Source organism: Scyliorhinus torazame, chromosome 5, assembly GCF_047496885.1.
Source record: "Scyliorhinus torazame isolate Kashiwa2021f chromosome 5, sScyTor2.1, whole genome shotgun sequence".
NCBI classification, from domain to species: Eukaryota; Metazoa; Chordata; class Chondrichthyes; order Carcharhiniformes; family Scyliorhinidae; genus Scyliorhinus; species Scyliorhinus torazame.
In genome coordinates, this window is record NC_092711.1 from 149,730,050 (window position 1) to 149,754,186 (window position 24,137).

Below are 24,137 nucleotides of genomic sequence, written 5' to 3' on the forward strand. Positions count from 1 at the left end.
AACCTCTCAATATCTCTTTGCAAACTGTTTGTATCCCCCTCGCAACTTGCCTTTCCACCTATTTTTGTGTTGGCTCCAAATGTGGGCACAGTACGTTCACTTCCTTCCTCCAAGTCATTAATATAAATTGTACACAGTTACGGTCCCAGCACTGATCCCTGTAGAACCCCACTGGTTACAGGTCACCAACCTGAAAAAGAACCCCTTATCCCCACTCGCTGTTTTCTGCTCATTAGCCAATTCTCTATCCAGGCCAACAACATGGGTTCTTATCTCATGACTTAACGTTTTGTGAGGTACCTTGTCAACGGCCTTCTGGAAGTTTAAATACATCACATCTACTGGTCCCCCTCTATCCACTCTGGTTGAGACTTCCTCGAAACACTCTGATAAATTAGTCAGACACGGTTTCCCTTTCAAAGCCATGCTGACTCTGCTTGATTAGATTATGATTTTCTCAATGTGCTGCTATTACTTCCGAATAATTGATTCCAACATTTTTTTCAATAAAAAATGTTTGGCTGATCGTCCTAGTGTCTCATTTTTTTCCTCCCTCCCATTCTGAATCGGGGGGTTGTCACATTGGCAGTTTTCCAATCCTCTGGTACTTCTCCAGAATCCAAGGATTTTTGGAAAATTACAATCAATGCATCCACTATCTCTGTAGCCATTTCTTTTAAGATTCTCGGATGCAGCCACCCAGGGGACTTATCTTATCCCCATTAGTTTGTCCAATACAACTTCTCCAGTGATGGTATTGAATTGCTTCCTCCATATTCTTTAGTATTAATGGGATATTCGAAGTATCTTCCACCGTAAAGACTGATGCAAAATATCTGTTTAACTCCTCTGCCATTTCCTTGTCCCCCATAACTGACACAGTGGCATGGAGGCACATGGTGGTTGGCACTGTTGCTTCACAGCTCCAGGGACCTGGGTTCAATTCCTGGCTTGGGTCACTGTCTGTGAGGAGTCTGCACGTTCCCCCCCAAATTGCGTGGGTTTCCTCCGGGTGCTCCGGTTTCCTCCCACAAGTCCCAAAAGACGTGCTTGTTAGGTGAATTGGACATTCTGAATTCTCCCTCTGTGTACCCGAACAGGTGCCGGAGTGTGGCGACTAGGGGATTTTCACAGTAACTTCATTGCAGTGTTAATGTAAGTCTACTTGTGACAATAATAAAGATGATTATAATAAAGAATATTATTACGCTCTCCCAAGATTTATTTTCTAAGGGGCCTCTTTGGAGTTGAGGTGTCAATCAGATCAGCCGGGAACTTACTGAATGGTGGAGCAGGCTCGAGGGGCCAAGTGACCTACTCCTGTTCCTAATTCGTATGTTATCACATCCTTTGTAATAGATTGTAGCATTTTCCCTCCTACTGATGTCAGGCTAATGGGTTCCTCGTTTTCTCTCACCCTCCTTTAATAGTGGGGTTACATTGACCACCTTCCAATCTGCAGGAACCACTCCAGAATCTATAGAATTTTGAAAGATGATCACCAATGTATCCACTATCTCTCCAGCCACCTCTTTCAACACTCTGGGATGGAGAGCATCAGCTTTTGGGGATTTATTAACTTTCAACAAATTTCTCCAGTATTACTTTTTCACTAATACTAATATCTTTCAGTTCCTCGTGCTCACTGGTCCCCTTGGTTCTCTGGTGTTTTTAGGACAATTTCTGTATCTTCCTCCATGAAGACAACACACATTGTTTAGTTTCTCTGCCATTTCCTTATTCCCCATTATAAACTCTCCTGTCTCTGCCTGGAATGGACCCACATTGGTCTTTGCTAATCTTTTCCTTTTCACATTCTTATAGGAGCTTTTCCAGTCAGTTTTTATGTTTATCCCCAGTTTGCTCTCATATTCTATTTTCTCTTTATCAGTTTCTTGGTCCTTTGCTGAATTCTAAAACAAGTTCCCAATCCTCAGGCTCACTATTATTTGGGCCACTTTATGAGGCTCCTCCATTGATCTAATAGAATCTTTAACTTTTCTTGTCAGCCACGATAGCTTCATTTTGCTGTTTAATTTTTGCTTCTTAAAGGAATCTATATTTTATGTAAATAAAATGGGAGTTGTTGCCTGTCTATTGTCTATCGTCATACAAAGAACAACAAAGAACAAAGGACAGTACAGCACAGGAACAGACCCTTCGGCCCACTAAGCCTGCTCGGATCATGATGTCTGACTAAACGAAAACGTTTTGTGCTTCCACGGTCTGTATCCGTCTATTCCCATCCTATTCATGTATTCGTCAAGATGCCTCTTAAACATCACTATCATACCTGCTTCCACCACCTCCTCCGGCAGCGAGTTCCAGGCACTCACCACCCTCTGTGTAAAAAGCTTCCCTCGCAAATCTCCTCTAATCTTTGCCCCTCGCACCTTAAACCTATGTCACCTGGTAATTGACTTTCCCAACCTGGGAAAAAGCTTCTGACTATCCACACTGTCCATGCCACTCATAATTTTGTGAACTTTTATCAGGTCGTCCCTCAACCTCTGTCGCTTGAGAGAAAACAATCCGAATTTATCGAACCTCTCCTCATAGCTAATACCCTCCAGGCCAGGCAACATCCTGGTAAACCTCCTCTGTACTCTCTCCAAAGCCTCTACATCCTTTTGGTAATGTGCTGACCAGAATTGGAGGCAATATTCCACATGTGGCCTAACTAAGGTTCTGTACAGCTGCAGCTGACTTGCCAATTTTTACACTCAATGCCCCGACCAATGAAGACAAGCATGCCGTCTGCCTTCTTAGCTACCTGATCCACCTACATTGCCACTTTCAGTGATATGTTTATTGTAATTTCCCAATCTACCACAGACAACTTGCCCCTCATACCATGACAGTTTCCTTCTGTGAGAAACACCCAGATAAATTAGGCAAAAGAACCCTGTGACCACCATAGCCCATCTTAATGGCAACATGGCTGCTTTGGGAACTAAATATCTTTCAACATGCAAACACCTTTTCATTCTGTGCTCCTCGTCAAACTTGGAACCAGATAATCGCAACTAGCCTCAAAAATGGTCAGCCCACCGGAGGCAGAGGTGTTAGACCGGCCAGTCCAGCAGAAAGAAACCCTCCAATCATCACCATTCACCAGATGTCAGAATGAACAAAATGCTGTCCTGGATGTCAGTGAGAGCAGAAACAATAACGGAGCCAACATCTGTAATTTATTGTGAACCTGTTGGAGTCACAACAGGTGTGATGAATCACAAACCCCTCCCCACATTGAGAGCAGATGAATGGTCTCTCCCCAGAATTAACTCGCTAGTGTCTCCGTAGTTGGGATGGATCATTGAATGTCTCCCCTGCTCAGAGCAGGTGAATGGCTTCTTCCAGGTGTGAACTCACTCGTGTTCCCGCAGGGTGTTGGATATCTGAATTTCTTCTCTCACTAAGAACAGGTTAGCACCTTCTCCCCAGTGTGAACTCGCTGGTGTATCCGCAGGCTGGATAACTGAGTGAATCCCTTCTCACACAGAGAGCAGGTGAATGGTCTCTCCCCAGTGTGAACTCGCTGATGTATCCGCAGGCTCGATGAAGTAGCGAATCCCTTCTCACACTGAGAGCAGGTGAACGGCCTCTCCCCTGTGTGAACTCGCTGATGTATCCACAGGCTCGATGAAGTAGTGAATCCCTTCTCACACTGAGAGCAGATGAACGGCTTCTCCCCAGTGTGAACTCGCTGGTGTGTCTGCAGGCTGGATAACTGAGCGAATCCCTTCTCACACTGAGAGCAGGTGAATGGCCTCTCCCCAGTGTGAACTCGCTGATGTATCCGCAGGCTCGATGAAGTAGCGAATCCCTTCTCACACTGAGAGCAGGTGAACGGCCTCTCCCCAGTGTGAACTCGCTGATGTATCCACAGGCTCGATGAAGTAGTGAATCCCTTTTCACACTGAGAGCAGGTGAACGGCCTCTCCCCAGTGTGAACTCGCTGGTGTGTCCGCAGGTCGGATAATTGAGTGAATCCCTTCCCACACACAGAGCAAGTGAATGGCCTCTCCCCAGTGTGAATGCGTCGATGAATTTCCAGGTGAGATGGGGCCCTGAATCCCTTCCCACAGTCCCCACATTTCCACGGTTTCTCCAGGGTGCGGGTGTCCTCATGTTTCTCCAGGTTTGTCGATCAGCTGAAGCCTCGTCCACACACAGGGCATGTGTACAGTCTCTCCCCACTGTGAATGGTGTGAAGTTTTTTCAGGCTTTGTAACTGGTTCAAGCTCTTTCCACAGTCAGTGCTCTGGAACACTCTCACTCGGGTGTGTGTGTCTCGGTGCTTTTCCAGTCACACTGATGTTTAAAATGTTTTGATGCCGACAGAAAAGACAAACATTTCTCCTGCTAGATTCAAAGGCCGATGATATTCAGTTCCAAGGAATTGAGAAACTCAGTCAGATTGAGACGGACAGATCCATGGTCGCTGCTTCCTGTCCGAGGCACAGAGATGACAACAAATACGAGCTGCAGTTGGCCATCCGGCCCATCGAGCCTGCTCGTCTATTCTGTGGGATCATTGGCCGTTCGATGTCAGTGACATTCTCCGTGTTATTGACCAGAGGCTGAGTGTGCTGACTCAATATCTGTGAGCTCATGAAGCCGAGCTGTAAAACACCATGAAGAGGCTCGATGATCCGGAGGAGAGAATCCTGAACGTTGAGCAAGATGCTTCCTCGGCAGAGGCAAGAATTTAATCCTTGGAAAACCGGCTGAGTGGTGTGGTGGACTCCTGGAGGACTTGGAGAACCGAGGGTCAGAGAAAGAACATCCGAGTAGCCGGCCTGCCAGAAGGTGTGGAGGGTAAGGCTCCGGTTAGGTTCTTCGAGGACCGGCTGCCACGTTTTCTCAAGCTGGATGTGAAGCCTGGGTGTTTCAAATTAGAAAGGGCATCGGATCCTGTCTTTGAGGCCGTGGGATAGTTTTCATCCCAGGCCTGTAATCATTCACTTCCACAACTTGAAAGATCACCAGAAGGTCCTGGAGATGGGTAAGGTGAGGTGAGACCTGGCTCCCATCTCACCTTACAGTGAATTATGTTGCTTTATCCTGTGACCCTGAAAATTGTATCCGACAATTCCGTCAAGTCTTTCAATAATCCGACTACTGCCTTGGTCTTTGCTAAATCGGATGAGCAGCATGGTAGCATAAGTGGATAGCACTGTGGCTTCACAGCGCCAGGATCCCAGGTTTGATTCCCCGCTGGGTCACTGTCTGTGTGGAGTCTATACGTTCTCCCCGTGTCTGCGTGGGTTTCCTCTGGGTGCTTCGATTTCCTCCCACAGTCCAAAGACGTGCAGGTGAGGTGGATTGGCCATGATAAATTGCCCTTAGTGACCAAAAAGGTTAGGAGGGGTTATTGGGTTACGGGGATAGGGTGGAAGTGAGGGTTTAAGTGGGTCGGTGCAGACTCAATGGGCTGAATGGACTCCTTCTGCACTGTATCTTCTATGTGCTAAACCCTTGAAGGGCAAGGATTGGAGTGATGATTTGCAGTTCAGACTAACTCAGGCTCTAATCCGAACTCTTTCCCTATCATGGTGCTGGTGTTGTTGCCTGAAATTGTTATCTTTTATCCTGTTGAATGGAGTTGTTATTCTGTGAGCGCCGATTAAATGCCTTCTTCTTCTCCTCGAGTGTTCCAGGGACTCGTATTATCTTATCTCAGTCATGGTAGATGTGCCGTGTGCTTATTATCCGTCGTCTTTCTTTTATTATCGGAGCGTTAATCATAGCAGAACTGAGTAGTGCCATTGCCGAAGGGTGGTTCCACTGTGCTAAAGTGGATTGGTCACACTAAATTGCCCCTTAGTGTCCAAGGTGTTCAGGTTAGGTGGCTTGACCATGATCAATGCACCGGGTTAAAAGAATAGGATGCGGAGTGGGCTTCAGTGAACTGTTCTTTGTGAGGCTGACTGCAGACTTGAGGGGTGAATGGCCTTCTGCATTCTTGGAGTTCTATGTCATCTATGTTTTGTTATTCATTTTCATTTGTATATGCTGTTAGTCTGTTTGTCATATTTTACAAACTGAATTGTTATCCTCTGTTTTTAGATAATCTTACCCTTTCCCCACTCACTATTTTAACCTGTTAACTCGTTCAGTTGATCTGGCATTTTATCTCGAGGCTCTGGTCCCTCAAATATCCTGTTCCAAATTAATTCTGCAATGTGTTGCTTGTATTTATGTTGGCAATATCTCTTGTTCCGCTCTGTGCTCATTTCCCACCATTTTTTCTGTTACTCTGTTGCACTCATTCTTTAGAAATGATTTTAAAAATAACAATTTATTAAAAATCTGTCCACCTCATCCGTGAATTTATTCAATGACCCCCACACCCCACTGGTCCCTGTGGAAGAGAAATCCAGAGACTAATAGCCCTCTGAGTGAAGAGATGACTGGAAAGATATAACATAGCTACAGTACAATATTACAAGGCTAGAAATAATAATAAATGTACTTTAATGTACTACAGAACCATAAATACTATATCTAATCTGTACCATATAACAACACGGGACATGTCTCTATCCAACATTAATTTACTGTCTTCTTAAATGTCAGCCATCTCCTGGTAAAAACAGCCCTTTAATTGTGAACAAATAAATGTGTCAAGCTGAGGGAGCAAACGATGTCAATGTCTTTACGACAGAGGCCTGGGCCTTTCCAGAGTCTGCACCCGCCCTGGATTCACTTCCTTTCCCTTCATTTGCTGCAAGTGACCAATTGAAGGTCAGAATGAGAAAAGAAATGGAAAGGGGGAGAAAAGAAAGTGTTTTACTCACAGATGTTGGAGACAGGAGGGACTTTCAGTCTGTGTGAAGCCCCAGGTTTCCTCATTGTCCAGCTTCCGCATTCAGACAACGGGGGAGCTGATTGGATGGTGTAAGAGAGTCCTTCCGGTTCACCAACTCTTACCATTGTTCAACAACCTTCCGGTGCGCGCATCGGAATCCGCGATGACGTCCCAGGGTTCCAGTGCGCAGCAGCTCCGCCCCACTCATTGTTCCCCCTCCTCGAGACAAGGTTTCCAGGCAACCGGCTGACAGCTCCGGCCAGAGCGAGAAGCCTCTGGGTGATTTCCCCTCCCCCCCGCACGGGGCTGCGCATGTCCAAGAGAGAGGAGAGGCTGCGCATGTGCAACGGAAAACCCACTCCCTGCTGAGGTATTGACCAATGGGAAGAGTTAGGACCGGAAGGACTCTTGTCCTCTAGCCAATGAACGCGAGGTTTGTGTGAATGACGATTGAGCTTCACACAGATTCAAACTTCCTCATGTCTCCAACATCTGAGTAAAACACTTTCTTTTTTCCCCCTTTCCATTTCTTTTCTCATTCTCACCTTCAATTGGTGATTTGCAGCATCTGAAGGGAAAGGAAGTGAATCCAGGGAGGGTGTAGACTCTGGAAAGGTTGGCTCAGATCTCTCTCTCTAACACATTGACACCCTTTGGTCCCTCAGTTTGACACATTTATTTGTCTGGCTAAAAGAATGGTCTCTTTCATAATATCCACAATCCCACTATCCCCTGACGCTCTCAGTCCATCACCAATGGTTCTTTTGCCAGGGCAAACAGCAGCGGGGAGAGTGGGCACCCTTGCCTCGTCCCCCACTGCAGCCTGAAATAATCTGAACTCACCCGGTTCGTCCGTATAAATGCCACCAGTGCCTGGTATAACAACGAGACCCAGTCCACAAATCCTGCCCAAATCCAAACCACCCCAGGACCTCCCACAAATAGTCCCACTGCACTCGATCAAAGGCCTTCTCTGCATCCAATGCGACCACCACCTCGACCTCTCGTCCCTCTGGAGGTATCATGATCAGATTGAGTAGCCTCCTGATGTTGGCCGCCAAATGCCTCCCCTTCACAAACCCCGTCTCGTCCTCCCCTATCACCCCTGGTACACAATCCTCTATTCTCGAGGCCAAGATCTGAGCCAACATTTAGCAGGGAGATCGGTCTCTGTGACCCACATTGTTCCGGGTACTTTTCCCACTTCAAAATGAGGGAGAACGAAGCCTGCGACAATGTCGGGGGTGAACTCCCAGCTCCCTTGCCTCGTTAAAATCCCTTACCAGCAGCGGCCCCAATACCCCCCCCCCCCCCCCCCCCCGAGAATTTCTTATAAAATTCCACTGGGTACCCGTCTGGACCCTTGCCCAATTGCATTGCCTCCAGCCCCTCCACCGCTTCTACCAGCACAATTGGGTCCCCAGGGCCTCCACCAGTTCCTCATCCACCTTTGGGAACGCCAACCCCTCTATAAACCGCCTCATCGCCTCTGCCCCGGCTGGGGGTTCCGACTCATACAGCTTGCTATAAAAGTGCCTAAACACCCCATTCACCCCTCCCGTGTCCTTCACTTTCCCGATCTCCCTCGCAGCCTCCTGTTTCCTCAACTGGTGCAGTAGCATCCTGCTCACATTCTCCCCATACTCATACACCGCCCCTCTCACCCTTATCAACTGTCCCATCGCCGCTGTTCTGTTCCAGGAACAGGGTCACTTTCTGATTAAAGGGACAGGATCTCTATTCTGTTCCAAGGACTGGCTCTTTCTCTGATTAAAGGGACAGGATCTCTGTTCTGTTGCAGGGACAGGGTCACTTTCTGATTAAAGGGACAGGATCTCTGTTCTTTCCCAGGGACAGGGTCTCTCTGATTAAAGGGACAGGGTCTCTGTTCTGTTCCAGGGACAGGGTCTCTCTCTGATTAAAGGGACAGGATCTCTGTTCTGGCGAAGGTGTGGCCATGGGGGGGGCCACAGCCCCGGCCATTTATTTTGTGGAGGCAAAGAGCGTTTCGTGGCGTGGCTGCCAACCCCTCACCGGTCGCAGCATCGGGGAGGGGGCTGCGCCGATTTTTTCCATGTAAAACGCCACAGATCCTCCGCACTTAGCCTCGGAATTGGAAAATGTGGCCCAGGATCTCTCACTGATTAAAGGGACATGGGGCGGGATTTTTTTGTAATCAGCGATCAGGCAGAGAATTCCTTTCTCAGGCCGAATCGGGGGTGACGCCTGTTTTTGGACCCTCCGCACCTTCCAAAACGGCGTCATCGAGGAGTAAGCTGCATGCCATTGGGACGGCCTCAGGACATTAACTGAAGGCCCTCCCCAGATGCTCCACTCCCGACGGGCCAAATTCCCGACCGCGCAGTTGACGTGTGGTCCCAGCCGTGTGGCAACCTGTGTGGCGGCTGCGGACTGTGTCCAGCGGCTCCACAGTCGGCGCGGGGGGGGGGGGGGGGGAGCCTTGCTGCTGGCCAATGGGGGCTTCGGTGAGGGCTGGGGGGACTGGTGGCCCAGGGTGGCAAGGGGAGGTCCAGAGGGGCCCCGTCAGGTTAGGTCCGCACGCGGCCGACATGTTGTACAGCGCGACTGCTGCAGGTCGTCGCCATGCGCATGTGCGGCCACAGACCCGGCCATTCTCTGGCTGTTTATTTTGTGGAGGCCGTGCATTTTACGTGGCGCGGCTGCTAGCCCCTCTCCAGTCAGAGGATCGGTGCTGGGGCCTCGCCCATTTTTCCCATGGAGAATGTTTCAATTCTCTGTGAATACCTTGCACAGCAAACTCAAGGTAAGACGAAATAAAGAGGTTGGTTTATTTTTACACACACGGGGGTGAGAGGGGTTTCCCAACATCCACCCACTTTTGCACTCGTACAATAAACGGGGAATGAGGAAAAAGGAAGAGGGTTCCGGGAATGACCACAATAAAATACAAGTTATTGTTTTCCATGTGTCCAGAATCCAAAGTCTAATGGAATGTTCCTTCAGAGGGAGGTTTACTGTTGCGGGAGATCCGTCTTTCCAGCAGTGAGACTTCCACGATGGGGGAAGACACCGAGAGTGAGTCGGTCTGGGAGGAACAAGAGCTAATGTTTCTGCCATTTGCAGGTTTTTTAATTTATATTATTATTGAAGTTTTTCCATTTTAACAAATATCCAACAAAAGCTCAGGATTGGTGCAGCACAGCAGAAATGTCTCAGCAATACAGAAATACAGGAGAGGACAGAAGGACGACAATACAGATGGATCAGTGTAATCATTAAACTTGGTACCTCCGTATGTACCAATGGATAAAAGGGAGAGGAGAAAAAGGCCATGAAAACATGGTGAAACGGTGCACACCCTCCCACGTCGCGAGTGCTCGCACCGCCCACCAGAATCCAGGATAAGATCACGGCGTCAGGTTCGGCTGGGCGTCAGAACACATCTCCCCCAGCTCCAGTCATACCAGAGACATCAATAACATCTTTATGTCCCCTTCTCAGATACAAGACCTGTCTATACCTTTGCAGGAACCAGGCAACGATTCTTTAACCCCCAAATAACACACATAAATTTCAGAAAAAAAATCAACAAGGACACTCGTCCTAAAAGGACGCAATAAAACCCTGTGATGAACGGTTACGGCCTTATCATCATGTAAGGTGATATCCCCTTTAAGACCAGGCTTGGAACCCTGGGGACTCCGCCTCTGGCTCCGCCCATCTGGGAGCCATACATAAAGGCCTGCCTCATGGTCTGTATAGCAGTCAGCTCTCGTCCAAATCTGTAGCATAGTTATTAGCCTAATAAAGCCTTCTTTACAGTTTAATCTCTAAGCATCATTATTGAGGGTACCTCAATTTATTAGGCTAAACTAGATTCAGGATGGACGCAGGCCTAAAACCAGAGAAGCCCAATCTGGAAGCACGAACGCCGGAGGCAAAGGAAATTTTTAAATACTGGCTGCGGTGCTTCGAGGCCTACCTGGACTTCGCAGAGACTCCCATCCTGGGGCCACGCAAGCTGCGTCTACTCCACGCCCGGGTGAGTCACAGAATCTCCGCCACGCTCGAAAAGGCGACGATTTATGAGGAAGCGATGGAGTTGCTCCGCAAGCGGTTTGTCAAACCCGTCAATGAGGTGCACGCCCGGCATCTGCTCTCTACCTGCCGGCAGCGCTCGGGGGAAATCGCTCGACGAGTTTGTTGAGAAACTCACCGCGCTGGCCAGGGACTGTGACCGTCAGGATATGACGGGGGAAGTCCATATGAACCTGCACATCAGAGATTCTTTCGTGTCCGGCATCCGCTCGACCTACATCCGGCAGCGACTGCTCGAAAACGGGGCAAAAGACCTCCAGGAGACGCTAACGCTCGCCTCCTCGCTGGAGGTGGCCCGACATAACTTGGGTACGTACCCCGCGGACTCTGCCAGCCCCCCCCGGACTTCCTCAGACTCGCCCGTATTACAGGCCTGCGCCACGCGGCGACCCGCTCACCATGGGGGCACATCTTGCTACTTCTGCGGGCAGGGCCAGCACCCACGCTGCCCAGCCCGCTCCGCGATCTGCAGCGACTGCGGGAAGAAAGGGCACTTTGCGAGGGTCTGCCTGGCCAGACCCAGGGGCCAGAAAAACAAAGAACAGCCGGCCCAAAAATCAGGCTCTCAGGCCCGCAGGCCTCGCAATGCTGCTGCGCACCGACCCGACACGTCCTCTTCTGACGCGTCATCAGCCTCGTGCGAATCATGGGAGCGGCCATCTGGTCGGCGGCCATCTTCTCGACCCGACACGTGCGACCAACAGCAGCGGCCATTTTACAACTCCGACTACCCGCGACTGGGTGCGATCACCCTCGATCAAACTCGGCCAAAACACCTGCAGAACTCCATGATGCAGGTCCAGGTCAACGGGCACGACACTGCATGCCTCTTCGACTCCGGGAGCACGGAGAGCTTTATCTACCCTGAAACGGTAAGGCGCTGCTCCCTACGCACCCATCCCACATCCCAAACCATAGCCCTCGCATCTGGGTCCCACTCGGTACAAATCACGGGGTACTGTATTGCGGATCTCTCGATCCAGGGTGCCAAATACACCCGTTTCAAATTTTCTATCCCCCCTCACCTCTGTGCCCCCCTGCTGCTCGGACTGGATTTCCAGTGCAGCCACCGAAGCCTGACACTGAAGTTCGGCGGACCCTTGCCCCCCCTCACGGTGTGCTGCCTTGCGACACTGAAAGTCGCACCCCCCTCGCTATTCGCCAACCTCACTCCCGACTGTAAGCCCGTCGCCACCAGGAGCCGGCGCTACAGTGCCCAAGATATGGCTTTTATCAAGTCAGAGGTCCAGCGTTTACTGGGAGAGGGGGTCATCGAGGCTAGCAACAGCCCTTGGAGAGCGCAAGTGGTGGTAGTCCGGTCCGGGGAGAAGAAACGGATAGTCGTGGATTATAGCCAGACCATAAACCGATTCACGCAGCTTGATGCGTACCCCCTTCCTCGCATCGCGGAAATGGTAAATCGGATCGCCCAATACCGAGTCTTTTCCACGGTCGACCTCAAATCTGCCTACCACCAGCTCCCCATCCGACCAAAAGACCGCCTCTATACTGCCTTCGAAGCAGCCGGCCGGCTCTTCCACTTCCTCAGGGTCCCCTTTGGTGTCACAAATGGGGTCTCCGTCTTTCAAAGGGCGATGGACCAAATGGTGGACCAGTACGGTTTGCGGGCTACATACCCGTACTTGGACAATGTCACCATCTGCGGCCATGATCAGCAGGACCATGACGCTAACCTCAAAAAGTTCCTCCAGACCGCCCGAGCCCTTAACCTGACCTATAACAAGGGCAAATGCGTTTTCCACACCACCCGGCTGGCCATCCTCGGCTATGTCGTGGAAGACGGGGTCCTAGGTCCCGACCCCGACCGCATGCACCCCCTTAAGGAACTCCCTCTCCCCCGCAGCCTCAAGGCCCTCAAACGGTGCTTGGGGCTTTTCTCCTATTACGCCCAGTGGGTCCCCAAGTATGCGGACAAAGCCCGCCCACTCCTAAAGACCACCACTTTTCCCCTCTCGGCTGAGGCTCAATTGGCCTTCAACCGCATCAAGGCCGACATCATCAAGGCCGCCATGCATGTGGTGGACGAAACCATCCCTTTCCAGGTAGAGAGCGATGCATCAGACATCGCCCTGGCTGCTACCCTCAATCAAGGAGGCAGACCAGTAGCGTTCTTCTCCCGAACCCTCATCGCCTCTGAGATTCGACACTCTGCAGTCGAAAAGGAGGCACAAGCCATTGTGGAGGCTGTGCGGTGCTGGAGACATTACCTCGCCGGTAGGAGGTTTACCCTCGTCACCGACCAACGGTCGGTCGCCTATATGTTCGATAACACGCAACGGGGCAAAATAAAAAACGATAAAATTTTGAGGTGGAGGATCGAACTCTCCACCTACTCGTACGATATCAAGTATCGTCCAGGGGAGCTCAACGAGCCCCCAGATGCCCTGTCCCGCGGCACATGCGCCAACGCGCAGGAGGACCGCTGTCAAGCCATCCACAATGACCTCTGCCACCCAGCTCGTCCATTTCATCAAGTCCCGCAACCTACCTTACTCAACCAAGGAGGTCAAGGCCATGGTCAGGGCCTGCCAGGTCTGTGCGGAGTGCAAACCGCACTTCTATCGGCCAGACAAGGTTCGGCTCGTGAAGGCCTCGGGCCCCTTTGAGCGACTGAGCGTGGACTTCAAGGGGCCCCTCACATCCACCAACCGTTATGCCTATTTCCTCACCGTGATCGATGAGTTCTCCCGTTTCCCATTCGCCATTCCCTGCACCGACATGACCTCAGCCACGGCGATTAAGGCACTGCACAGCATCTTCACTCTGTTCGGTTTCCCTGCTTATATCCACAGCGACCAGGGTACATCGTTCATGAGCGATGAACTGCGTCAGTATCTGCTCAGCAAAGGCATCGCCTCGAGCAGAACGACCAGCTATAACCCACGGGGAAACGGGCAGGTGGAGAGGGAGAACGCGACCGTGTGGAAGGCTGTCCTTCTGGCCCTGCGGTCGAGAAATCTCCCAACCACCCGCTGGCAGGAGGTCCTACCCGATGCCCTACACTCCATTATGTCACTCCTCTGCACGGCCACAAATGAGACCCCTCATGAGCGATTGTTTCTCTTCCCCAGGAAGTCTACCTCCGGGGTCTCACTTCCACCTTGGCTGACGGCTCCGGGACCTGTTCATCTCCGGAGGCACGCGAGGAGCCATAAAACGGACCCCCTAGTTGAAAAGGTCCGACTGCTCCACGCCAACCCCAGTTACGCCTACGTGGAGTACTCCGACGGCAGGCAAGATACGGTTTCCCTCCGGGATCCAGCGCCCGCTGGATCCTCCACCACAGATGCCCCTTCCCGCGTCGCCCCCTACAACACCCCCCCTTCCGGCCCTACCACCCGTTGGTGAGCTCCTACCGTGTGCCCCCCCTTTACACACCCCGCAGGCGCCGGCTCCGCTACCCCCGGCCCTGCCTAGTTCCTCTGCCCCGACCCGGACCGAAGCTCCGACCGCTGTGCTCCCGGATGTGCCCTCAACCGGGACGTCCGTGCCCGCCGCACCACCGCCCGAACTGAGGAGATCGAGGAGGACGATCCGGCCGCCGAGACGGATGGACCTATGATGGCACTTCACCCCCGCTGGACTCCTTTTTAAACAGGGGGTGAATGTGATGAACGGTTACTGCCTTATCATCATGTAAGGTGATGTCCCCTTTAAGACCAGGCTTGGAACCCTGGGGACTCCGCCTCTGGCTCCGCCCATCTGGGAGCCATACATAAAGGCCTGCCTCATGGTCTGTATAGCAGTCAGCTCTCGTCCAAATCTGTAGCATAGTTATTAGCCTAATAAAGCCTTCTTTACAGTTCAATCTCTAAGCATCATTATTGAGGGTACCTCAAACCCCAACTCCAGCACAGCACAAAACAATCACTCAACACAATTACACAGAGAAGACCAGCAAATATTCACACAATTGGTTCAAATTCTAATCAATGCAGCTTCCAAGAGAATAAAAAAAAGTACTACCAAAAGCAAAGGGTCTCAAGATAACAAGGAACAAGATACAGCCCTGAGCACACGGTCCCCTGGTGCACGCTCCTCACCACAAGACAAAAAAAGGACAAAGCTGCACATTTAAAACCTCACTCAGCCTCTCAGCACAACACCCCGGCCAAGAAGGAACCTCTTAAGCAAAAGGGGGCAACAGGAAAGCGACCACAGTACAAGACCTGGCCCGGCCCTGTACACCCTCGTACACAGAAGTCAGGAAAGCAAGGATAGCCACACTGTGCCAGGACACCCAACCTCGCTCCTCTCTCACCACATCCGAGGGCAGCGCACACAAGAAGATTCATGCCATCCACCACCAAGGAGATTCCACCCATAAGGAGAGGAAGATTTGTCGAGACACCCAACAACTGGGCATCTCTGGAGGGATGCGTCCTCCATCCCCGCACACGGCAAAGGCACCCCCCGCCCCCACCGAGATACAATGTACCAAATCGGGGCCTACATCAGTACGCTACCTCCCCAAGGAAAAGTAACCCCAAAGGAGAGGAACATCAGGATTAGCCAAAGGATGGCAGACAAGAACCAGCACCATATGTGATAAGTCGATTGTCATCTATATTACCATCTGTATGGAAATAATAATACATGTATAATTGTTGTAGTTCCAGCATCCGACCTCCAGGTGGTGTATGTAGACACGTGACCCGGACACACCATGTGTTCCAGGAGAAGCTGTGGTGAGGAGTTTGCAGCAGTCGCATATTAGAGTATCTCTGTAGTATCTTAGTGTAAGTTAGTGTTAGACCATTATTTCCAACTGTATTAATCTTAGATATTTTAGTAATTTGTTAGTGTGTTAGTAATAAATAACTATGTTTATGAAACAAAGTCTAATGTTCTTTATTCACACGACAATATAAAGATTCAACATCTGCCCAATCAAAGAACATTGCACCGTGCACCGTCACAAAAAGGATACTCGGGGCAGAGCTGCGTAGCCTCATTGGCGTCAAAACACTGTCTCCCCACGGGAGACCCTGCTTCAACAAGGAGGGCATTCAGGAAGTCACTATATAATCCCACTTGGAGCAGGGTGCCTATCTCCCCCCTCAGCCTCACCCTCAGACCCAATGAGGGCTCAAACATCATTGATCCACAACACTCAGACTCTCACTCAAACCCTCCAACCCACAGGTTACTACCTCCCCAGTGGAACCTATCCCGAGAGGATTGATTGATGATTTGATTGATTTGTTTTATTGTTACGTGCACCGAGATACAGGGACAAGTATTGCTCTGCGTACAGTCCATACAAATCGTTCCATCCATGAAAAACAAAACATAGGACATAGATAAATACACAATGTAAATACATAGACACAGGCATCGGGTGAAGCATACGGAGCGCAGTACTACTCAGTGGAGAAGGTGTGTGAAGAGATCAGTTCAGTCCATAAGAGAGTTATTCAGGAGTCTAGTAACAGCAGGGAAGAAGCTGTTTTTTTATCTGTTAGTGCGTGTTCTCAGTCTTTTGTATCTCACTGCCCGATAGAAGAGGTTGGATGAGAGAATAACCCGGGTGGGAGGGGTCTTTGATTATACTGCCCGCTTTCCCAAGGCAGTGGGAGGTGTAGACAGAGTCAATGGATGGGAGGCTGGTTCGCGTGATGGACTGGGCTGTGTTCAAGACTCTCTGTAGTTTCTAATGGTCTTGCCCCGTGCAGTTGCCAGACCAAGCTGTGGAGGAGGACCACAGGAGGAGCAGACTGGGGCCTCCAAAGGGGACAACACAGGGAGGGAAACTCACTCCACCACCCAACAGACCCTCCGCCCGACCCAATAAACAGAGTTACTCCTGCCCTGCTCTAGCCGATCAAGTGACCACTGCCACTCCCAGGCAGCCAAGAGAATATTGAAGGAGACAAGTGGAACAAGGATTAACTGACCACACCCAGTTCCTCGTGCTCACGAGTCCCCTTGGTGTTCTCGTGTTTTGGGGCGATTTCTGTATCTTCCTCTGTGAAGACAGATACACATTGTTTAGTTTCTCTGACATTTCCTTATTCCCCGTTATAAACTTTCCTCTCAGCCTGGAACGGACTCACATTGGTCTTTACTAATCTTTTTCTTTTCACATTCTTATAGGAGCTTTTCCAGTCGGTTTTTATGTTTCTCGTCAGTTTGATCCCATATTCTATTTTCTCTTTCACAATTTATTAGTCCTCCTTTGCTGAATTCTAAATCAATCATCAATCCACAGGCGTCCGGCTATTTTGGCCTCTTTATGAGCCTCTTCCTTTGATCTAATGGAATCCTTAAATTTTCTCGTTAGCCACAGTTGCATCACTTTTCCTGTGGCTGTTTGTTCCTTAAAGGAATCTACATTTGATGTCAACATGTAATAATACCTTAAAAATTAGTGATTGCCTGTCTATTGTCATATCTATTGTTGTAATGTCCCAATCTACCACAGACAACTTGCCTTTCAAACCTCGACAGTTTTCTTTGTGAAAAACACGTGGATAAATTAAACAAAGGAACCATGTAACCACCATAGCCCATCTTCATGGCAACGTGGCATGCTTTCAGAGGTTCCAAACAGAAATGGGAACTAAATATCTTCCAACCACTGTTGTTATATTTACTTGCTATAAATATGGCAGCTAATAAGGTTGCCCTTCTTAATCTCGATATGAATAGGATATGCTTTCAGAGTCGCCAGGTATCAAATGATACCGCCACAAGGTTCAACCGGATATCGATCAAAGACCCAAACAACCACAGTTAGTTAGTTCAAGATCAATAATACTTTATTTACACACAAGATTAACTTACACATGCAACATAAACACTACGAGCTAAATTACACCTATCACTATGACAACCTGTACTTAACTTCTGGCACCCGGCTTAGATCAGAGGAACAGTGGCCTTTGCTCGAATCTGGATCTGCTGGGTCAGGAGAAGTAACTGTGGTTCAGCTAGGCTCATCCGCCTGGTAGCGAGCGTTGAACTTGACCGTGCTTCTGGTCGAGGTGCTGCAGATGGAGTCAGATGTTGCCGGAGCGCCAGGTCCAAAAGAGACCGAACACATGGCAGTGTCTCTCTTTATCCTTGGGGGGTTTCGCACTCTATTGGGTGGTCCTCAGGTTTGGACCCAATAATTCGTCAGTCCTCGATCACTGCCTTCGAGCCGAGCCAATAAAGGGGAGGGTGCCTTGATGGCTGGGCGTGTCCTGAGCGGTCATTGACCTTGGCTGTTTATGCTTCCTGAGTAAAGGGAGTGGCGCCGATGTGTCTGGAATTGTATCGAATACCTGAGTACCAGTTCCTTTGTCTTAAGGAAATGGGTCATTAGCATGCAAATCGGCTGGGGGTTTCGATCCTGTCTGGTTCTGCTTACAAATATACATTTAGGCCTGCCTGAATCTTACATTGGCCATATTTACCTTGAGGCTTTGCAAATGTCCATGTGTCTTTGTAAGTGGCCATCCCAGATGGCTACACCACCAAACACCCTTTCGCTCTGTGATCCTCGTGAAAGTTGAAGCCAGGAATTCACAACATGGCTCAATGATCATCAGCCCACTGGAGGCAAATTTGTGAGACCAACCAGTCCAGCAGGAAGAAACACTCCACCCATCCCTATTGATCAACTGACACAATTAACAAATTGCAGTCCTGGATGCAATTGAGAGCAGACCAGCGGAATCCAACCCCTGTAATCAATTGTGAACTTGGGGTGTGAGCATGTGCAATGAAACACAAAATCCTCCCACACTGAGAGCAGATGAACGGCCTCTCCCCAGTGAGAACTCGGCAGTGTCTCCATAGTTGGGATGGATCACTGAATATCTCACCTACTCAGAGCAGGTGAACGGCCTCTCTCCAGTGTGAACTCGCTGGTGTGTCCGCAGGGTGGGTAACCGAGAGAATCCTTTCCCACACTGAGAGCAGGTGAATGGCCTCTCCCCAGTGTGAACTCGCTGGTGGCTCCGCAGGTGGGATAACTGAGCGAATCCCTTCCCACACTGAGAGCAGGTGAACGGCTTCTCCCCAGTGTGAACTCGCTCATGTCTCTGCAGGCTGGATAACTGAGTGAATCCCTTCCCACACTGAGAGCAGGTGAACGGCCTCTCCCCAGTGTGAATTCGCTGATGTCTCTGCAGGCTGGATAACTCAGTGAATCCCTTCCCACATTGAGAGCAGGTGAACGGCCACTCCCCAGTGTCAACTTGCAGATGTTTATGCAGGGCAGATGAACGTTTGAATCTCTTCCCACACTGAGGGCAAGTGAACGGTCTCTCCCCAGTATGAACTCTCTGGTGTGTCCGCAGTTGGGACAACTGAGTGAATCCCTTCCCACACTGAGAGCAGGTGAATGGCTTCTCCCCAGTGTGAACTCTCTGGTGTGCCTGCAGGGTAGATGAATGACTGAATCCCTTCCCACACTGAGAGCAGTATAATGGCCACTCCCCAGTGTGAACTCTCTGGTGTGACTGCAGGATGTATAACCGAGTGAATCTCTTCCCACACTGAGAGCAGGTGAACGGCCTCTCCCCAGTGTGAACTCGCCGATGTCTCTGCAGGTCAGAGAATTGAGTGAATCCTTTTCCACACTGAGAGCAGGTGAATGGCCTTTCCCCAGTGTGAATGCGCCGATGAATTTCCAGCACAGACGGTGCTGTGAATCCCTTCCCACAGTCCTCACATGTCCATGGTTTCTCCATGTTTTTGGTCTCCTCGTGTCTGTCCAGTTCGGACAATCAGTTGAGGCGTCGTCCACACACAGAACACGTGTAGGGTCTCTTCCCGCTGTGTATGGTGCAATGTTTTTTCAGGCTGTATAACTGGTTAAAGCTCTTTCCACAGTCAGTGCTCTGGAACACTCTCACTCGGGTGTTTTTCCAGTCTCAATGATGTTTAAAATCTTTTGAAGTTGACTGATGAGGCAAACATTTCTCCTTCTAGATTCGAAGGCCAATGATATTCAGGTCCCAAGGAATTGAGTGACTGTCAGATCCAGACGACATGTATTAGATTTCTGTCTGTAATTTGTCCTCTTCGAATCTCCTGTTAAAACAATTTACAAAAGACATCACTAAGTACAGGATAGAAATTCAGAACAAACAATTCTAGTTTCTCTGGAACTTTCTTTTCTCTTGCATTCCGCAACATCTGTCAATATCCATCCCACACACTCTCCCTCCATTCACTGTATCTAATATTCACCCTCCCAATTCTCCTGAAGGTGCTGATTCAGGCTGATTGACAGATCCATGCTCATTGCTTCCTGGCCTGGACACAGGGACCATAACACATCGGAGCTGCAGTCGGCCATTCGAACCTGCTCAACCATTCAATGAGAGCATTGGCCGATCTACCTCAGCACCATTTTCCCGCACTGTCCCCCATATCCCTCGATAACTTCACTCCCTTGAAACGTTAGCAACCTCTGTCTTGAAAATACTTGATGACTGAGGTTCCACAGTCCTCTGGGGTAGAGAATTCCAAATGCTGACAGGGGGAGTGAGGGGAAGCTGTGTTTGGTGGTGGAATCTTCCTGGAGTTGGCAGAACTGGCGGAGGATGATTTCTTCAATGCGGAGGCTGGTGGGGTGAAAAGTGAGGACAGTGGGGATTCAGTGGTTCTGGGAGGGAGGAGTGAGGGGGAGGGCAGAGGTGTGGGAGATGGTCGGACACGGGTGAGAGCCTCGTTGACCACAGTGGGTGGGAAGCCACGGTTCAGGAAGAATGAAGACACGTCAGCAGCACCGTTTTGGAAAATGGCATCATCGGAACAAATGCGACGGAGGTGAAGGAACTGAGAGAATGGGATGGAGTCCTTGCAGGATGTGGGACATGAAGTGCTGGAGTCGACGTAGCCGTGGGAGTCGGTAGGTTTGTGATGGATATTAGTGGACTGTCTATCTCAGAAATTGGAATAGAAAGGTCAAGGAAGGAAAGGGAAGTGTTGGAGATAGACCATGTGGAGGTGATAGAGGGGTGCAAACCGGAAGCAAAATGAATATATTTTTCCAGGCTTTGCAGAACACCTCCAGTCCATCCGCAAGCAGTTCCCAGACCTTCCTGTTGCTGCCATTTCAACTCACCGCCCTGCTCTCAGTCCTGATTCACATAAAAGCCAGTGGGGAAATGAGGAAGATGAAACTTGATCCAGAATGCACTGCCTGACAGGCTGGTGGAAGCAGATTCAACACAGGGAGTTGGATAATTAGAAAGGGACTAGTTTTCAGGGTTCATGGGGAAAGGGCATGATAGTGGGACAAAATGAGTACTTCTTTCAAAGAGCCAGCACAGGCACGATGGGCCGAATGGCCTGTGTGGTGAGATTCTGTGATCAAAGATAAATAAATGTGTGTCTGCAATATGTACAGTGATGTCAATAATGTCTGGAATTCCCTTTTCCCCGTTTCAGTTGTCTCCCTTTCCTTCCAATTTGATTTTAGACAAGGAGAACAGAAGCAAATGGCTTTCAGTACATTGAGCAGCCCCGATGTCTATTCTCAGCCAGCGTTACACAGAGGGACAAGGGGTGGATTCTCAGACCAGCAAGTCAAGGCAGCCTCTTTAAATGGGCAATTCCCACAATGTATTCAGTGACCACCCTGGGCGCTCCTGCCCTCCCCATCAGCTGGCTCGTACCAGGGACCCGGGACCGATTCCCAGCTTGAGTCAGTGTCTGTGCAGAGTCTGCACATTCTCCCAGTGACTGCATGGGTTTCCTCCGGGTGCTCCAGTTTCCTCCCACAAGTCCCGAAAGACGTGCTTGTTATGTGAATTCGACATTCTGAATTCTCCCTCACTGTACCCGAACAGGTGCCGTAGTGTGGCGATTACGGTAATTTTATTGCAGTGATAATGGAAGCCTACTTGTGACACTAATAAAGATTTTTATTATTAGGTGGGATGAAGTATTGAATCTCTTCCCACAGTCAGAGCAGGCAAACGGCCTCTCGTCAGTATGAACTCACTGGTGTGGCCACAGGCTGGATGGAACACTGAATCCTTTCCCACACAGAGCAGCAGAATGGTCACACCCTGGTGTGACTGTGTCAATGGGTTTCCACTGTAGATGGACAACGAAACCTCGCTGGTGTCTCCGCAGTGTGGATGACCTTCTAAACTTCTTTGTGCAGTGAGAACAGCTAAACGGTCTCTCCCCAGTGTGAATGCACTGGTGCATTTCCATCATTTCTCCATGGTGCGGGTGTGTCCTGCTGTCTCTCAAGGTTAGACAATCAGTTGAAGACTCACACAGAATACCTGTACGGTCTCTGCCCGCTGTGAATGGTGCAATGCTTTTTCAGGTTCTTTCCACAAGTCAGTGAACTGGAACACTCTCACTCAGGTGTGTGTCTCGGTCTCTTCCAGTCACACTGATGTTTTAAACCTTTTGAAGCAGACGGAACAATCAAACATTGGTCCTCCTGGATTTAAAAGCCGTTGATATTCAATGAATTGAGTAACGCTGTCAGATTTTGATATGACATTTAAAAAAAAAAAATTTAGAGTACCCACTTCAGGGGGCAGCACGGTAGCATTGTGGATAGCACAATTGCTTCACAGCTCCAGGGTCCCAGGTTCGATTCCGGCTTGGGTCACTGTCTGTGCGGAGTCTGCACATCCTCCCCGTGTGTGCGTGGGTTTCCTCCGGGTGCTCCGGTTTCCTCCCACAGTCCAAAGATGTGCAGGTTAGGTTGATTGGCCATAATAAATTGCCCTTAGTGTCCAAAATTGCCCTTGGTGTTGGGTGGTGTTACTGGGTTATGGGGATAGGGTGGAGGTGTTGACCTTGGGTTGGGTGCTCTTTCCAAGAGCCGGTGCAGACTCGATGGGCCGAATGGCCTCCTTCTGAACTGTAAATTCTATGAATTCATTTTTTCCAATTAAGGGGCAATTTAGCATGGTCAATCCACCTACCCTGCACATCTTTGGGTTGTGGGGGCGAAACCCACGCAAATACGGGGAGATTCTGCAAACTCCACACAGACAGTGACCCAGAGCCGGGATCGAACCTGGGACCTCGGCACTGTGAGGCAGCAATGCTAACCATTGTGCCACCGTGCTGCCCCCTGAAGTTTATATTATTTTAAAATATTTTTATTCAAGTTTTCAAAATTTTATCATTTGTACAACAAAAAAACAGACCTAAACCCCAACGCCTTTCACCCAAACCTCCAAACTGCCCTCCTGCTCTTTGACGGTCACCAGATCCCCAACATATAACACAAACAAAACCCATCTCTGGTGAACCCCTCATCTGCCCCTCAGAGCAAATTTCACCTTCTCTGAATACAAGAACTCCATTAGATCCCCCAGCCATGCCGAGGCCCGATGGGGGGTAGGGGGGGGGGGGGGGTGAGGAAGCTGCTCTCCACCTCAACAGGTCCCGTCTGCAGGCAATCAACAAGGCGAAGGCTGAAACATCTGCCCACTCACCCTTCTGCAGCTCCAGCAGTTCTGACACCCGAATATGGCCTCCAGGAGACCCGGCTCCAAAATCCACGTGCAGACCCTCAGACATGGTGCTGAAAATTGACCCCCAAAATTTCTCCAACTTTGGGCAGTACCAGAACATGTGGACTTGATTGGCTGAACCGCCACTCACACCGCTCACAGCTATCCCCCCACCCCCTTGTACAACCGGCCCATCCTCACCTTCATTACACCCTGTGCACAACTTTCAATTGAATCAACCCCAGCCTCACACGCGATGTTGAGGCGTTAACCTTCCGCAGCGCCTCACACCATAGTCCTCCCTCCAACACCATCCCAAACTCTTCCTCCCACTTGGCCTTAATCCTTTCCATGGACTCCTTGTCCTCCTCCATAATCCTACCATAGATCGCCAAAACAACCCCCCCCCCTCCCCCCCCCCCGACACCAACGAGGGGTACATTGCCAAATTCCGCACTTGCACGGGCCTGCCAGCGACAAGGGGGAAAAGAGATGGAAAGGGGGATAAATGAAAGTGTTTTACTCACAGAGATTGGACAGAGGAGGAAGTTTCAGTCTGTGTGAACGTCACTCTTTATTCAGATTCATTCAGAGGCAGAGGAGCAGCAGCTTCCTGGAGAATCTCCCTGCAGCCATCACCACAAAGACCGCACTCTGATTGGCAGGAAGACCCGTGTCCATCCGGTCCTCCTCGGATTCCCATTGGTCTCTGATGGCGCCGGGACCCAAGCCCACATGGCGCAGGAGGGGCTCATCCCTCCGGGGCGCTGGGCTGCTGTCCAATCCGCAGC

General features: G+C 50.1%; 1 protein-coding gene across 2 annotated transcripts; it reads right to left on the reverse strand.

The window, feature by feature from the left end:
* Positions 1–3,171: 3,171 nt before the first annotated feature.
* Positions 3,172–24,074, reverse strand: LOC140420063 (uncharacterized). Of its 2 annotated transcripts, XM_072504088.1 has the most exons (3): positions 23,874–24,074; positions 18,749–19,939; positions 3,172–3,938 (listed from the first exon to the last, which is right to left on the reverse strand). In XM_072504088.1, exons 2-3 carry the CDS (start codon positions 19,594–19,596, stop codon positions 3,416–3,418), a joined length of 1,371 nt encoding a protein of 456 aa, XP_072360189.1. In that variant the 5' UTR covers positions 19,597–19,939; positions 23,874–24,074; the 3' UTR covers positions 3,172–3,415. The 2 variants fall into 2 exon arrangements, with proteins under 2 accessions (XP_072360189.1, XP_072360188.1); XM_072504087.1 differs by lacking the exons at positions 3,172–3,938; positions 23,874–24,074 and adding an exon at positions 23,329–23,705 and having other exon boundaries at positions 17,659–19,939.
* Positions 24,075–24,137: the final 63 nt, after the last annotated feature.

Excerpts from the sequence above, each read along its gene's own strand:
- LOC140420063 (XM_072504088.1), bottom strand. The coding sequence starts at position 19,596 with ATGGAGAAACCATGGACATGTGAGGACTGTGGGAAGGGATTCACAGCA. Across the intron at positions 3,939-18,748 it reads CGAGTTCACACTGGAGAGAG|GCCGTTCACCTGCTCTCAGT; the intron begins GCCGTTCACCTG and ends CACTGGGGAGAG.